Here is a 15,811-nt window from a genome sequence, read left to right as displayed (position 1 = left end):
CACGAGTGAGTTGTTTCAGCCAAACATAAATCCTGCATCCAACAAATCTACTCGGGCCTTTACCACACTTTCCGTATCTGAAGACTTGTACATTCAGATTTTTTAAAAAGTCAGTTCCTGTATGTGGTCCACAATACTTATGCCTCATTTTCCTAGAATCGTTTTGGGAATTCTGAACCAGGTACATTCATCTGAGTAAAGCTAAATCACATGACACAGAATTGGAGAAACCTAGAATGGGGACATCAAGCTTGGAAATTGAATTGGACCTCTGCCATCCGTTTCCATTCACCTTTACAGCCCAGAAGGATATAGGATGGGATTCGCCTAACAAGCCCCATCAGCAGAAGCCCTGCATAAGGATTCCTGCTTGTGCAATGGGTCTTTCTCCCCTTTGCTCCTCCCATTCCCCCTGAAGTTGCCTAGGGGTGGTGGTGTCAAGAGAACACCCAGAATAGCATGCAGGGGGAGAAGAGTAGGGGAAACTGTTCTGCCAGTCAAGATGAAATACTTGTACAAACGGAAGGTTCATCATAGCAAAAAATTGAATTCCTCCCATAGTGTTACTGATTTACATCAATATAATTTCATTGCCAGCTTTTAGATGGTTTTAAGCTTCAGTTCTGTTTTTTTATAGCGCATTATACATTTTTAAGCCGGCCTATTTGTGTGTGACCATATGAAAGTTAATGTTTAGAGCCTACTGGCCAGTTTGAGTTCCTGAGAACAGTTCACCTCTTACAAGCAGAAGTGCAGGGGAGATGGCAGGTCCAATATTTTTTATGTTGTGTTTTACCTGTGGGAAATTAATTTCTGTAGAGGATAATGAGGCTAGATGTCTCAAGATGGGTAACTGCTGCAGTTTGAACTGCATGCCAAATATAGTATTTTCTTTTCTTTTTTAAGTAAAAATGTCCCATGAAACACTTAAGAAGCTCTGACACTGAGGTTTTGCAGAAGGTAATTACCATATTTAAAAGTGATATTTGGGGTATGTTTTAATGATCTTCCATATTTCTTTTGTATGATCTTTTCTATTATTTGTTTGTATTTCCAATTTGTTTATTTATTCTGCAGCTGTAAAATTGCAAAAAAAGTTTTTTTAAAAAAAATAAAGTAATGAGCCACTTATAGTATGCCTTTAAATGTTAATAATTTCAAAAGCACAAGAGACTTGCTGACAAGCCTCAATTTAGCCTATGGATTTGGTTGTTTGTGGAAAACAACTTTATATAATAAAACTCAACAGTCACAATCAGAGGGAAAGATGATGTGCAGTTGCTGCATTTGGCTGCCGGTTCAAGCCTAAGCATATATTTTTAAACACTATAATATGAAACCCTCCCACTCAGTTCTGAAAATTACTATTTTCTGTGCATCCAACCTTTCATACCAAAACATTTGTGTGATCCCAAATGCACCCACAGAGAATTCTATGTGTTTTCTCTGAAGTCATAGAGCAAGGATGGGGAATCTGTTGCCCTCCAGATGTTGTGAGACTCCAGTTTCTTTCAGCCCCAGTCAGCATAACCAATGGTCAGGGATGATGAGAGCTATAGTCCACATTCACCATCCCCTTCACATAGGAAAGCTTGATGAGAGCTGCACCTCGAGGCTAATTAATATAAATTCTGTATATTGGCTTCTTAAAATGAAACTATTAGACAAAAGGTGCATGTAAAGTCCTGTCTTCCTAGTCTGATCCACCCTTATGTTGGGGTATGCACACGATGTGGAACAGGGACTGCTTTATTAGAATGCTCCTATTTCTCACCACATTGTTTTCTTCACGTTGTCACTGCATGACTGTCCACACCAAAAATGCTTCAGATCCAATGATGTACAGCTAGGAAAAAGTACAACTACATATGTGCTGCCATTTACCATATGGTAGCTTATCATAGGCTGTGTACATAGTCTCATTAACTCTACATCCTCCCATTGCTGGTTTAAGAAATAGTGTACACATGATAGCTATGCTTCATATCTATCCTGTCATTTCTTATGAAATACTGTGTTTTGATGTGTTTCCCCTCAAACCAGCTTCAATCTGAATTGAGAAAAAGAATCTGAGTTTTAAGCCGGTGATGTGTAAACAGCCATAGACAAAAGTGCTGCAGCTTGAAAAGAATGCACATTGAAATATATTGCTGCAACTTATCAAGCTATAATAGGGTTATTTATAGAGCTCAGCCTTCATTTAAAATCTCAAGAAGCACACATAAGAGCAAAAGTAAGGAACAACATCCAACGGCATAAGGAGAACATTTCTTCACCAACCAAGGGGAGATAGGGGATTATATATTCTTCAAGCCACTTTGGTGAGCTTGATGTCTCCGGCGATTTGTAAAGCTGTCACCCTTTGCATAGGCTGCACGCGGTGAGTGAAACTGCAGAGCTGACGTCCATCAAGCAAGACCCGAATCTGCTGATGCTCGCACAAGAGCTCCATCTGAAAAAAACAAAGGAGATCCATGGGTGGCAGGGGCAGAGCCTGACAGCAATCCCAATAAAGTTGAGCGCCCATAAAATATTGAGTTGCAAGCTTATTGATTTCAATGGGACTTGATTATACGTAGACGCTTTTGAAAATGAATTGGAAATATTACACTGGAAGATCTACTTAAATGACAACCATATTTTATTATGACTTGACAGCCTAGAAATAGCTTTATAAATAAATAAATGGTCTTCCTTTTGATCCTGTAAATACAGATGGAGCAAACAGGGGACATGTTTATTACAAACATGACCACAATTTTAGTTCCAAGCACCTATAGTTAGATAATCTGAAGAGTTGAAAAAGAAAATCTGCCTGAGGCCTTGGAGAGCTGCTGTCAGTCAAAGGAGACAATACTGGGCCAGAGGGTCTTAGGCAGTTTATATCTCTATCTATATATCTGTCTCCCATATTAGCAAGTAAAATTACCTTAAATGACTCCCCTGCTGTAAATGGGAAGTAGGGAATGGTCTTTTCCTCTTTACCCCATTTCCCAGCAATCCGTGAATTCCGGACAATGGATTTCTCAAGAAAGCTGACTGCAAGCAACAGCCCAATGTCCAGACTGGAATCCATGGGGTCACAGAGCAAAGTCACTGAAAAACTTGAAGGAATGAACATGTGATAAGTAACGATTCAGCAATCTAACATGATAGTGAGCTCATTTATCACATGCTGTGGCATTATAATGTCATATTTGTTTCCAGGGTAAGTATGGCCTAGTCTAAGGATGTGAAACCTGTGGCCCTCCAAATCATAGCTGTCAACTTTTCCCTTTTCTTGTGAGGAATCCTATTCGGAATAAGGGAATTTCTCTTTTAAAAAGGGAAACGTTGACAGCTATGCTCCAAATGCTGTTGAACTGCAGCTCCCACCATCCTTCACAATGGGCCATGCAGACTGGGGTTGGTGGGAGCCCAGCAATGTCTCTATAGGGCCACAGGTTCTCCAACCCTGCATTAAATGCTTACCTCCAACTGCAATTGGAGAAAAGTAGCTAAACTGCACTGGCCTAGACCCTGAAAAAGCATTATGAGAACTGTACAGAAATATGCATCAGATATGACACAGAGCCTGCCTTTTTAGTGTGACATCACCATAGTGCTCTGTAAGAAACAGCATAGATATATGAGGCGATGGTGCATTGTGTGTGGCTACTCAAGCAAATTTTAAACAGCTGACCAGACATGCAGATTAATTTTCCTTCAGCACCAGGGGTGATAGGATAGCTTCTTGCACTGCACATAAAGCAGCAGGCCAGATTAGAGGGACAAGGCAGAACAAAACAGCAACAGAAGGAAACAGCTGGGGGGGTACAGAAGGAACAGCTGGGTTCCCACTTTCTGCCTACTGATAGGGCTGGCCCTGTGCATGGGGCATTATTCTGGGAATGCCTCCTCTGGGAACAGCTATTTCTTCTCCATCTTTGCATCGGAAGTGTTGGAATGATCCAGTCAAACAAACAAATATAGCAAAATTAAGACCCCTTTCCCCTGCCCTCCCAATGGGAAGGATGGAAGCACACAGCACAGGCTCATGCAGAGGGGCAATAGGGAGCCTTGGTGAGAGTAGAGGCAATTCTGTGATGAATCAGGATGATTCAGTGCTCCAGCCACAACTGAAGCAGAGATGGGTCAGCAGGATTACCCATCCCCAGTGAAGGCGAATTGGAAGAAGCATGCAGAGTTCCAGCAGGCAGCCACCTTTTTGAGTGATTACTTTGGGTTCACAGGAGACTTAATTATGGAATCATAGAATATTAGAATTGGAAGGGACTAATGTCTGGATGGGATAGCGGGTGGCGCTGTGGGTAAAACCTCAGCGCCTAGGACTTGCCGATTGCATGGTCAGCGGTTCGAATCCCCGCGGCGGGGTGCGCTCCTGTTGCTCAGTCCCAGCACCTGCCAACCTAGCAGTTCGAAAGCACCCTCAGGTGCAAGTAGATAAATAGGGACCGCTTACTAGCAGGAAGGTAAACGCCGTTTCCATGTGCGGCTCTGGCTCGCCAGAGCAGCTTTGTCACGCTGGCCACGTGACCCGGAAGTGTCTGCGGACAGCGCTGGCTCCCGGCCTATAGAGTGAGATGAGCGCACAACCCTAGAGTCTGTCAAGACTGGCCCGTACGGGCAGGGGTACCTTTACCTTTACCTTTAATGTCTGGATGTGTGAGCTAAGAATGGTCAGTTATGCTGTGCTGAGCTACAGTGCTCAGAAATAGTGAATTATGTTCAGTGCTCCTCTGATGTTCTCCATATTGACAATACTATCTCTCCCTTTTTGCCCAGCTAATGCTATTCCTCAATAGATCTGCACCTATGAGCAATTTTCGCCAGATACATCCATGAAGCAGCTGCTAGAATGCCGGCTGACACACTTGCCTCTTGGGGGCAGGGCATATTACCCCCATGATAGTGATTTTCATGGTTGGCCTTAGTCCTCCTTTAATCTCACCGACGTATTTCTCCACCTAATGGGGGAAACAATAATTCTGAATATGTGTTTGAAAATGACATCTGTACAATAAAATACAAAGCTGCATATTTATCTATTACTAATAGTATACATACACAGGGGTTTTCTTCCTAGGTGTAACTGTCTTTTAAGCTCTGCATTAAAAACAACAATATAGAAATCTGTCTTATACCAAGTCAGACTATTGGTCCATCTTGCTCGGTACTGGTGACTAGCAGTGGCTCTCCAGGGTTTCAGACAGCGGATATTCCCAGTCCTCTCTGGAGATGCTGGGGTTTGGCCCTGGGACCTTACGCATGCAGAGCAAGTGCTCTACCTACAACTGAGCTACAGCCTTTCATCCAAAGAGCCACCCTGTAGGAGAAAGGAAAATGGATGTGAAGCTCAAACCTTTTAACTGGCGTTCACTGAGGGTTACACCCAGATAGCTGTACACAAGAGTGCTACCTTGGACTGTAGGTCTTGCTGAGGATTGCACTGCCTCATGAAAGCATTTCTTTACACCTGGGGCCGACAATGTGGGCACTACATCATTTTCAGACAGCCCCCTTGGCACTTGTCAAGGCCCTGACCCCTCTCAATTTTTTAAAGTAGTTTTTTGGGCTTTTGGTTGGTTGGGGAGCTGACTTTTAGAAAGATTGCCTGCTTTTTTTTTTGTCTCGGTTTTATTTGGGGGAGTTTGCGGGGAGGACTAGGTGTTTTGCATGTTATGGGGGTGGGTGAGCATCACCTCTTCCATGAAATGGATATTTATGGTACCTCCAACAGTTCCAAATGTACCCTCAAGCCCGAAAAGGTTGAATACCCTCATTTCACACTTGGGTTACTCTAGACCAGGGGTAGGCAAACTAAGGCCCAGGGGCCGGATGCAGCCCAATCGCCTTCTCAATCCGGCCTGCAGACGGTCCGCGAATCAGCGTGTTTTTACATGAGTAGAATGTATCCTTTTATTTAAAATGCATCTCTGGGTTATTTGCGGGGCCTACCTGGTGTTTTTACATGAGTAGAATGTGTGCTTTTATTTAAAATACATCTCTGGGTTATTTGTGGGGCATAGGAATTCATTCATATTTTCTTTCAAAATATAGTCCAGCCCACCACATGGTCTGAGGGATAGTGGACCGGCCCACAGCTGAAAAAGGTTGCTGACCCCTGCTCTAGACTTAATAAATGTGTAGTGAACAGTCAGTGTAATACAATGCTTACAATGTCAGATTGGAAATGGAGACCTGTGGCTGTGTACACACAACATATATTTAAAGCACATGACTTCCCCCCAAAGAATCTAGGAACTGTAGTTTATTAAGGGTGCTGGAAATTGTTGTTCTGTGAGAGGTAAAGTGCTTCAAATGTATGGTGTATACACAGCCTCGGAGTCAAATCCTAAGCTATGAAGCTCAATAGGTGACCCATCTCTCTCTTCCTTAGCTACCTCAAAGGGCTTTTGTGAGGATAAAACTGCAGGGGAGGACACAAGCAATGAAATGGGAAATGCTGCCCCGATCCTAAAGAAAGTGTCGTCTCCACTGACTTTCATTTCAAGGAAGCCAAACCCTAGGTAAGCACTGGAACTCCTGGAATTTCTCACCACTCAGAGATTGGGGTAGCACATAACAATATGCCTCTTATTTCAGAACTATTGTTTTTTTATTTATATGCTAAAGCATGGTCTCTGGTTGTAAATACTTTGACAGTTTTTGAAACATTACAATCTCCTCCCACCCTACACCCACTGCCAAATCCTGTTTAAGAGAGATGGCTATTCAACTGGGATAATGCACCGGTGGCCCTCCAGGTGTTGATGTATTAAAATAACCATTGGCTATGCCGGCTGCAGCTGATGGGAGCTCTTGAGTCCAACAACATCTGGAGGGTCAAAGGTGCCACATCCCTTGCTCACTAGAGGCATAGCAATCCTTCATTGAAACCTTCTTGAATACTCCAAGGACAAAACCACTAATCTCGTATTCAGGCATAACTTTGAACTCTTTCCCTCCAGTCCTTTGGAGAGATGGAGTGAGGGGACCTATCGCATGAATACTTGCTAGACAATGAAAAAGCACTGATCACAGAATGGAATGTAATCTGGAATGCGTGAAATGTGTGTCCAAACACCTTCCAGAGCAATAATGAACTGCCAGTACAAAAATGTGCTGTACTGGATGACTCTTAAGCTGTGCACATGGCATTTTATTCTAGAATCAAAGGAGACTGAGTGCTTGTTTTTCTCTACATAGTACACAAACAATCTAGATCTACTATTTGCTCCTGAAAAGTGCTTCATTCCAAAAACAAAAGCTCCTTGCAGATTGATTCTGTACTGCCCCACAATGCCTGCACAAACACCAAGCCATTTGTAGAACAAAAATATAGTGTTTTCTCAGTCCGGAATTGTTCATGCTTGTCTTTAGCATGCTGCTTTCAACCTAGATTGATTCCTGGCGCTGCCATTCACAAGGATAGGTGTGGTTACCTGATATGCATTTTTTAAAAGTTTTCATGACCGTCATTGGTTATGCTAAAGCCTCACAGCTGCAAAGCATTTTCCATTTTCAATTTAACCAGTTATTTCTATAGAATCTTAATCTTAAAATGCCATCCGTAGAAGTACTTTGCAGTAGCTTTTCTTGTGCAGCCTGATTCTCAATGGATTTACTCAGAAGTAAGTCTCACTGCATTCCGTGGCAATTTATTATTATTAAATTTATATCCTGCCCTTCTTGCCAAGGTGGCAAGTGGTTTTTTAAAAACGAAAAATAAAAATGGACTTTAAACAGTTTCAAACATCTAAAACAATCATGTTATCTCACAACTAATAATTTCATGGTTGACAGGAACTGCAGCCTTGACTGACACCTTTCACTGACATAGCCACTTAAAATGGGTAGAGAATCGCTTGGCTTATTTACAATATGGTAATTGGGGGAAATGTATGCTGCTGTACTCGCAAAGGGTAACAGACTGGTTTCGTTTGTCTCGCCTCCCACTCTCTGAGCCCTCTTTTTCTGCTTCTGATTTCAATGCATCAGAAGCATTTAATAGCACTCTGTCTGAAAAATGTGGATGCTGCAGCCAAACAAAGACATTTACGGGATTAGGACTGGCAGGCAAATCCATATCTGATATTTTTTTCAGGATTCAAAGAGATGTAACATTAAAATGAATAAGTTAAATAAAAACTCATTCGCCTCTTCCTCTTTACATACTTACACAAATAAATAGGCTTGCAAGAAAGTAGAAAGTAGGTTTTTCAATACTTACAGTTGTGCACCTGTCATTTTCCGTCATGTTTTTTCTTTTTGCCTGTTGCACTCAGGCCTTCTTAGAAGTCTATGGAAAAAGTTTTGTTCTTTTCCTGCCTATAAGCAAAACAAACAAAAGAGCCAGAATAGAGGATGTAGTGGGGAACATTATCTCTAGCAAACACCAGTTAGACACCACCCATGCAGATAGCTGAGTCACACAACAGTCAACATCTTCAGATGGATGCCGGACAGAGTAAGAAGGAAGAATATTTGACATAATGCTTTGGGAATAGGGGAATTTGTTCATTTTGCCATTGATCAACCAGTAAGTTTCAAAGACTGGCTTCAGAGGTGCAAAAACAACAACAGTTTATATACACATATAATAGAGGATATACTTGTACCCTTGTCACATACAATGGCATATAAATAAATAATGCCTGGAAGTACATGAAATTCCCTGTGTTGAACAGCACTAAAACTGACAATAAGGCTGAAATAAATTAGTTCACGATCAGACCTGAATGGTGAAGTAAACGGCACCCAATGAAATGAAAATTTAACAAGTTTTTTCACCCTACACATCACAATCCTATACAGTCAGAAGCAAGTAACACTCAGTTCTGCAGGACTTACTCCCAGGTATGAGAGATTGCAGTCTTCATTGACCTAAAGAGTTATTTGTTATTAGAAGCTCTAATAATAAACACTATAAAAGAGTCACCTCCCTCCAAAGGGACTAGATGCATTCACATGTAATGTAGGTCCCACAAAGGTATTTCCTGAAATATACCAGTCCTGGATTCTCTGAACTGCACAGCAGGGTTGTAGTAAATTACTGTACTCTCTTCCACCCTTTTAGCAATATGAGTATAACAATATTAGACCACTTTGCCATATAAAATACCCAACATTCTCTTAATGATTAATTTTATTAGCATTAAGTATTGGCATGTTTACTGTTTAATATGTTTGCAAATGTTAGGGTGACCCATTTTCTTGATGTAAAAGATGACTTGGAGAGACTTACTACCTTTTGTTTTTGGGTGCACAGGCCCAATCACAGTTATGCAATAACCCTAAATTTCAGAATTGTTTTCTATAGGGCCACAACCATTTCTCTGTTGAAATCGCCTACAGACTTCAAGATGAATCAAGAAGTTCCAGACAGTAGGTGTGTCAGTCTAACATTTTAGTCTGTGTGCTCTGCTTTCCTAAATGTCAGTCACAGCTATTACTTGCTTCATTGGCTAGCAATATTCAAATATGACAGTAGGCTACAGTAGCTTTTTTTAAAAAAAAGAATGGCTCGGAAGGCCTACACGTTTTGCCTGATGAGACACTAGCTTATTTTATTTTATATAACGAAAGCTAGGGATCCGGCCAGCTAGTGGAATAAAGGAGCACTGTATGGTAAATCTGGGTAAATCCCAGCCAACCGAACTAGAGAGGATGAGGGAGAACGTGATCTTCGGATGAATACAAAATTTTAAAAACCAGTAAATAAATTGTACGTTATGCGGACCACGAGCGCCTGTCTTTCCAGACACGTGATATTTTTGCCCGCTTCAGAGATGGCAACTGTTGGGCTTCGTTGCCCTAGAGAAAGATGGCGTCCCCCTTGCCCAATAAGCCGGTTGTTCCGCCTGTCGCTTCGATCACCTGATTAGCTTTTCAACATGGCCGCGGCAACCGGACTTGATTCTGTCTGGGAGTGCAGGTAGCGCTGATGACAGTAGGATAAGCTCCTGAGGCGAGGCGAGTGTATATTCTACTGGTGGTTGGACCTCTCTTCCAGGTGGGTCCTATGCGAGGCAAGAGTTGCCGGTTCCCTGCCTGCGCTGCCTTTACATGCTGGGGGAAAGTATGGGGAGGGTGGGGGCGAAAAGGAAAAACTCCGCTGGGTGAAACGAGACTCGGAGGAGGACGCAGGAGAGCCTCCTGCCAGGGATATTTAGGCGGAGAAGTTCACATGAAATGGGCACGGCAGCTCGCTTGCCGAGACGAGCGAGGAAGACACTAGTAGACTGTTGCGGGTGGTTATTTAAATATAGCCAGGCTTTTAAATTAACAGTTGCCCACGTGATGAGAGTAACCTTTTAGCAAAGTTGTCAAGTATAGAAAGCAGCCACGGAACGTCAGTGCTAAATTCTTTAAACCTCTTTGGAGTCAGCTCTACTGAGCTTGTTTGGTGGGACGTAATTCTGAGTGAAGGTACCTAGATCAGATACTTTTAAGCTTGATACTTGAATAGTAGTGCCTCTCATGGTACTTCTTTAAGAAACTGAAATGTGAATTGGAGAAAAAATACAAAAAATACAAAAATACATAAAAAAGAAAAAAGAAATAAAATACAAAATACAAAAAATGAATAGATAAGAAAAAATTAAAAACAAATCCATTTTTTGATATCTTTAAGCTCATTTGCTTGTTTCCTTGACCTCCTCACACCTCCCCTTTTTGTATTCCCATTTACATAATCAATTCAGCAAATCCTTACCCTCTTTCATTTATCTTAACTCTATATCTTAACATATTATAGCTATATATTTTCATCCATTAGCTATCCATTTTTGCATATTCCTATTAGCTTTGTTGCTAATACCACTTATTTTCAATCCAACATCATTTTAACATTCATTAATTTTACAATATTTCTGCAAGTAGTCTTTAAATTTCTTCCAATCTTCTTCCACCAACTCTTCTCCCTGGTCTCGGATTCTGCCAGTCATTTCTGCCAATTCCATATAGTCCATCACCTTCATCTGCCACTCTACCAGGGTGGGTAAATCTTGTGTCTTCCAATACTTTGCAATAAGTATCCTTGCTGCTGTTGTTGCATACATAAAGAAAGTTCTGTCCTTTTTTTTTCTTTATGCTTTCTTTTTACTCTGTAAACCTCTGTTTTTTGTAAAACTTTAATAAATATTTTATGAAATGTGAATTGGAGCAAGTTGCATGATCAAGCGGGGCTTGATTCATCATAGATTAGCTGGGCAAAGTTTATTTGGTAGTGGAAAGTTTCCCACAGAGCAGTTAAGTCGATTGTGGCACCATAAGAACTGTTCAGGTATAATAAATGAGCCCTGGTTTATTAATGAGTCCACTAGATGACTTAAAGTTTTTGGGGAGTTTTTTAACATGCAGGAATAATTATTGCTGGGCTAAAAGGTTTTGCTCATCTTAATGCAGAATTTGCTAACCCTCTCTGGCTTAGGCTCAGCCCCAGCCCCCTCAGAGATTTCTATATCCTCACAAAGATTTAACCCCTTTTTATAGCTTCCCTTGCATCCATACTGTCCCCTGTATTTCCACTCAAGATCAGCTTAGTCTCTCAACTTGTTATTGTTAGGCCTGAGGGAAGGCTAGACAGCTGCAGTTTCCACTTTCCTGTTTTCACTCTCACCTGTTTACGTGCAAATGTTTTGACGGATTTTCAATGGGCAAACAATACAATTGCTATTCTTGTTATTTTATAAAAGTGCTTGTTTGTCTGTTTATGTGGACAATCAAGTATATTAGGTTAGTTGTCTGTCCTGCTAGACATTCTAACTTTGTGTAAAGGTAAAGGTAAAGGGACCCCTGACCATTAGGTCCAGTCGTGACCGACTCTGGGGTTGCGGCGCTCATCTCGCTTTATTGGCCGAGGGAGCCAGTGTACAGCTTCCGGGTCATGTGGCCAGCATGACTAAGCCACTTCTGGCGAACCAGAGCAGCACACGGAAGCACCGTTTACCTTCCCACCAGAGCGGTACCTATTTATCTACTTGCACTTGACGTGCTTTCGAACTGCTGGGTTGGCAGGAGCTGGGACCGAGCAATGGGAGCTCACCCCGTCGCGGGGGTTTGAACCACCAACCTTCTGATCGGCAAGTCCTAGGCTCTGTGGTTTAACCCACAGCGCCACCCACGTCCCTGTGTAGGGAAAGATTAAAGTTCCACTTCTAGACATGAATCTTTCTGTAAATTTCCATCTCTCATTTTAGGAAGTGCATTGTAAGTGAATGTTTGACAGATATGATTTAAGAATAGGATTTGATGAGTTCTAGTCTTTTGTTTGCATTTTGAAGCAGGAAGATGCATCCATTTGGTAAGGAGGAATCTGCATCCCTGGAACGGCTCTTCTGGTTTTTTTGTGATTGTGTGAAGAGGGAAGACTGGGAACTTGCACAGGCCTGCATTCCTCAGTTACACCGGTGGCAGGAAGATGGCTGTGAAAAAGTGGAAAGGATCCTTCATGCTCTAATAGTCTGCCCTTCTTATCTGAGGTGAGCACTACATTGACTTTTGGTAACTAACAGTTGAAAGTGTGTGAAAAAGTTGCAAGTTTTAAAATATTACAGTGCAGTCCTGTACATAGATGCTCCAAAGAAAGTCCCATTATTTTCAGTGGGGCTTATTCCCAGGTAAGTGAATGCAGCTTTAAAGTATGTTTTGAGTGTGTTCCTTATTACCGTAATTTCAAAAGGGCAGCAGTGTTAATCTTTTGCAACACAAATAACAAAGGTTATTGACTAACAAATTTATTATGATATCGACTTCTGTCAACTCCAGTTCACCACTGGATACATGAAGTGTTATCCTGAATAGCAGGAACATAGATATTTGCAGAGGGGAAGAGTGATTGTGAACTTTGAGGAAAGAAGGAAGTGGAATGCAGAAATGTGAAGATGATAAGAATTACATAACAGGGACGATTCACAAAAAAACAATGTTTGAAAACACAGGTATCCTGATATTTGTAAGTAAGTTATCACATGTAATGTGATGACAAATGATTGTGGCAATACCATAGACAAGCAATAGTACTGAACCTCTTGATATACTGCCATTTACTGCTTTCCTCTTGTAGTCTCCCTTTGAATTTCCTTTGTTCAAGAATGGATTCGATTGTGGTAGAGCTTTGAGCACCATTGCTAGGGCTGCAGTTCAAAGCAGTTCCAAAGTTACTGAGATTTCTAGATAAATGAATTTAGTATGGAAAATGACTAATTTGGGGATATCTCCTTGTAGGTGTGGATCGAAGCACAGTCCTCAAAAACTTGCTTGGTTTTGGCTCCTTGTTTTGCAGACGTGGCTCGCATGGGAGCAGGTAAAAAAAATCTGTTCCATTCCAGATAAGAAAAATACTTCTGTCCTAATTTGAGAAATTTTGTAGCACCCAATGAAGTTTGAGAATTGCTGCTGTTTTAGTAATTACAAAAAAAATCAGAAGGCTATTAAAGAAGGCTTTGGCTATGACCAGGCATAGGCAAACTCGGCACTCCAGATGTTTTGGGACTACAACTCCCATGATCCCTAGCTAACAGGACCAGTGGTCAGGGATGATGGGAATTGTAATCTCAAAACATCTGGAGGGCTGAGTTTGCCTATGCCTGGCTATGACTGTAACATTATGCTCTTCTTCAGTTAGTTTGATAGTGCAAGTCCTGTTGATATTCTGAATCGATAGGCCACAATGTTCAAATAGCAAAATGATGCATATAATGATGCTTTCTTTTCAATTCTTGCAAAACGCCAGTGGCAGTTCTAAGTTTTTGATGTTCCTGCCCTTGTTCATTGAAAGGCAGACTGACTTGCAGAACTTACACAGATATAGATTCTGTCATGGGGATAAAGTGATAAGAAAATCCTCTGCTTCGTTTCTGTGTGCTAAGTAGCTGGCATAGTCATAGGAGTTGACTCAGTAAGAAAGTTGGCAGTCTTACTGAACCAGTGGGCAAAAACATTCTTCTAGATTTGGCAATGCCCCCCGCCAAAAGCACCACCCTCCAGCTCTCTGCAAGGTTCTCATAAATTGTTCCCTTAGATTGTAGCTGTCATTTTTTAAACTAATTGAACCAAATATTTAGTTTATAAGTACTGGCAAGTAAAAGGTGTTGGCTGAATGCCTGTCTATTTGAAATTAGTCTATTTGAGCAGGACGTATCAAAGTAGACTGGAAAATAAATTGCAATCTCTCCCCAGCTCCTAAAAGCTTTAAAACATCTAAAATGTCTACAAAAAGCGCTCACTAGATATACCGTACTTTTCTGTGTATAAGACTAGGGTTTTTTTACTCTAAAATAATGTTAAAAACGGGGGTCGTCTTCCCCCATTTTCATAAATTTGAGTCCCCCAAAATAGGGGGATACACGGGGGGTTTATACACGGGAAAATATGGTATTTTATTTGCATACCTATTCTAATACATATCATTCCAATTTCTTTTCTCTTTCTCCTCCAATCATTCTAGAAAACAGTTCCAGAAGCTCTCCAGAGAGAAACTGAGTTCTTGCTTCTCCTAGAAGAACTAGAAAAGGATGTCTCACATGCTGTTCTAAAGGTGTGATTGCTTCTTGAGGGTGAACTTGGTTCAACAGGCGTTACATTTAATGTTGCTCTTATGTGTGCAAAGCTTGTGTATGAACAGCGAATTCAGCTGAGCAGTACAGCCCTGAGATAATTCCAACTCCTGGAATTCATATGAAATGTGGGGTGATCCAGGAGTTAGCTGGCTGTGATTCAGATGAGCAGTCACCACTTCAGTTGTTGGTCCGAATCCATGCCTATTTAAGTGAACTTTGTGTGGCTTGTTAAAAAAATATAACCTATGTTACCTAGTTTTCTTGAGTGTTTTGATTGCCATCTCTATGGATGTTTGCCAGTGAGGCTTCCCCCTTATGCTTAAGTTTATTGCCAGTCAGCTCCAGCCTTCTGAAGATGACTGATTATTGGGAATGTCATTGATCCCTTCAAGGGGAACAGTCATACTTTGGATGCATTAATTTGGGGAAGGGCCAAGCTGAGTTGGAGAGCACATGATTTTCATGCAAAAGGCCCCAGGTTCAAATGCCGGCAGCTCTAGGAAGGGTTGGGAAAGAATCCTGCTTGAAACTCTGGAGTCTGTGTGGGTTGTACCAAGCTTGATGGACCAGTGGTCTGACTTGGTATAAAATATATTCCTATGTTACGATTTTATCTTATCGCTTTGTCACCTCTCTTGGGAAGGTTGATGGATGGTTGTTTGTTTTTAACCTAATATGTCGGATTCTGGACCTCCCAACATAAAACATAAACAACAGTTGGGGAACTGCCTGCCTTTGTGTAGTAAAATTGTTAGGCCCACGTCAATTCCAGAAAAGTTGTTCAGTTTTAAGGTCCATAATGAAGTATTGTTCAGACTGCTAGTGGATCTGCATAGCTCTGTCTTCTAGTCCCAAAGGTCTAGGTAATAGGAAAAGTTCTGAGTCTTAGTGTCAAACTCTTAGGCTTCTCAGTTTTTTTCTGTAAGTGCTTTGCTTTCGGTTCTGGACTGGATATCGCCAACCTGAGATCAAATACCAAATGGTTCAACTGATTTAATTTTTTCAGGAACACTGCTTATGAGTTGTACTTGTTTTAAGAGGTCACCAGTTTATTTTTGATATTATTGCATCCTATATTACCACATCATTCTACTTGTGTAAAAAACTTCATTAAAGAAAATGAATGTTTGTGGAACAGAAAGGTGCTCTAGGATCATGTGTCATGATTAACAAAATGCAGTCAGAAACTCATGTGACTCAGACATCTGTAACCGTCTACATACTGGCTGTGGTGAGAAACCACTTAA

The 15,811-nt window shown here is 41.3% G+C and overlaps 2 protein-coding genes across 10 annotated transcripts in view; one reads left to right on the top strand and one right to left on the bottom strand.

Moving 5' to 3' along the window:
* Positions 1 to 2,145: 2,145 nt before the first annotated feature.
* On the bottom strand, positions 2,146 to 9,982 carry LOC128412505 (galectin-related protein A-like). 6 transcript variants are annotated; one of them, XM_053385511.1, is made up of 5 exons: positions 9,880 to 9,982; positions 8,234 to 8,331; positions 4,879 to 4,967; positions 2,930 to 3,104; positions 2,146 to 2,452 (listed from the first exon to the last, which is right to left on the bottom strand). In XM_053385511.1, the coding sequence occupies exons 2-5, from the start codon at positions 8,258 to 8,260 to the stop codon at positions 2,309 to 2,311; spliced, it is 435 nt and encodes a 144-aa protein (XP_053241486.1). In that variant the 5' UTR covers positions 8,261 to 8,331; positions 9,880 to 9,982; the 3' UTR covers positions 2,146 to 2,308. The 6 variants fall into 6 exon arrangements, with proteins under 6 accessions (XP_053241486.1, XP_053241478.1, XP_053241467.1 ...); XM_053385503.1 differs by lacking the exon at positions 9,880 to 9,982 and adding an exon at positions 9,743 to 9,845; XM_053385492.1 differs by lacking the exon at positions 9,880 to 9,982 and adding an exon at positions 9,251 to 9,736.
* ZFYVE26 (zinc finger FYVE-type containing 26) overlaps positions 9,907 to 15,811 on the top strand; it is a 44,229-nt gene continuing 38,324 nt past the window's right edge. For 3 of the 4 annotated variants that reach the window (XM_053385437.1, XM_053385428.1, XM_053385412.1), the window contains exons 1-4: positions 9,907 to 10,015; positions 12,288 to 12,485; positions 13,231 to 13,309; positions 14,453 to 14,542. In XM_053385437.1, the coding sequence (XP_053241412.1) occupies positions 12,295 to 12,485; positions 13,231 to 13,309; positions 14,453 to 14,542 (360 nt within the window). In that variant the 5' untranslated portion in view covers positions 9,907 to 10,015; positions 12,288 to 12,294. The remainder of the gene's footprint in view (positions 10,016 to 12,287; positions 12,486 to 13,230; positions 13,310 to 14,452; positions 14,543 to 15,811) is intronic. The other variant, XM_053385418.1, reaches the window with a different exon arrangement.

Source organism: Podarcis raffonei, chromosome 1 (assembly GCF_027172205.1).
Source record: "Podarcis raffonei isolate rPodRaf1 chromosome 1, rPodRaf1.pri, whole genome shotgun sequence".
Classification (NCBI taxonomy): Eukaryota; Metazoa; Chordata; class Lepidosauria; order Squamata; family Lacertidae; genus Podarcis; species Podarcis raffonei.
This window is presented reverse-complemented; position numbering and strand designations above follow the sequence as displayed.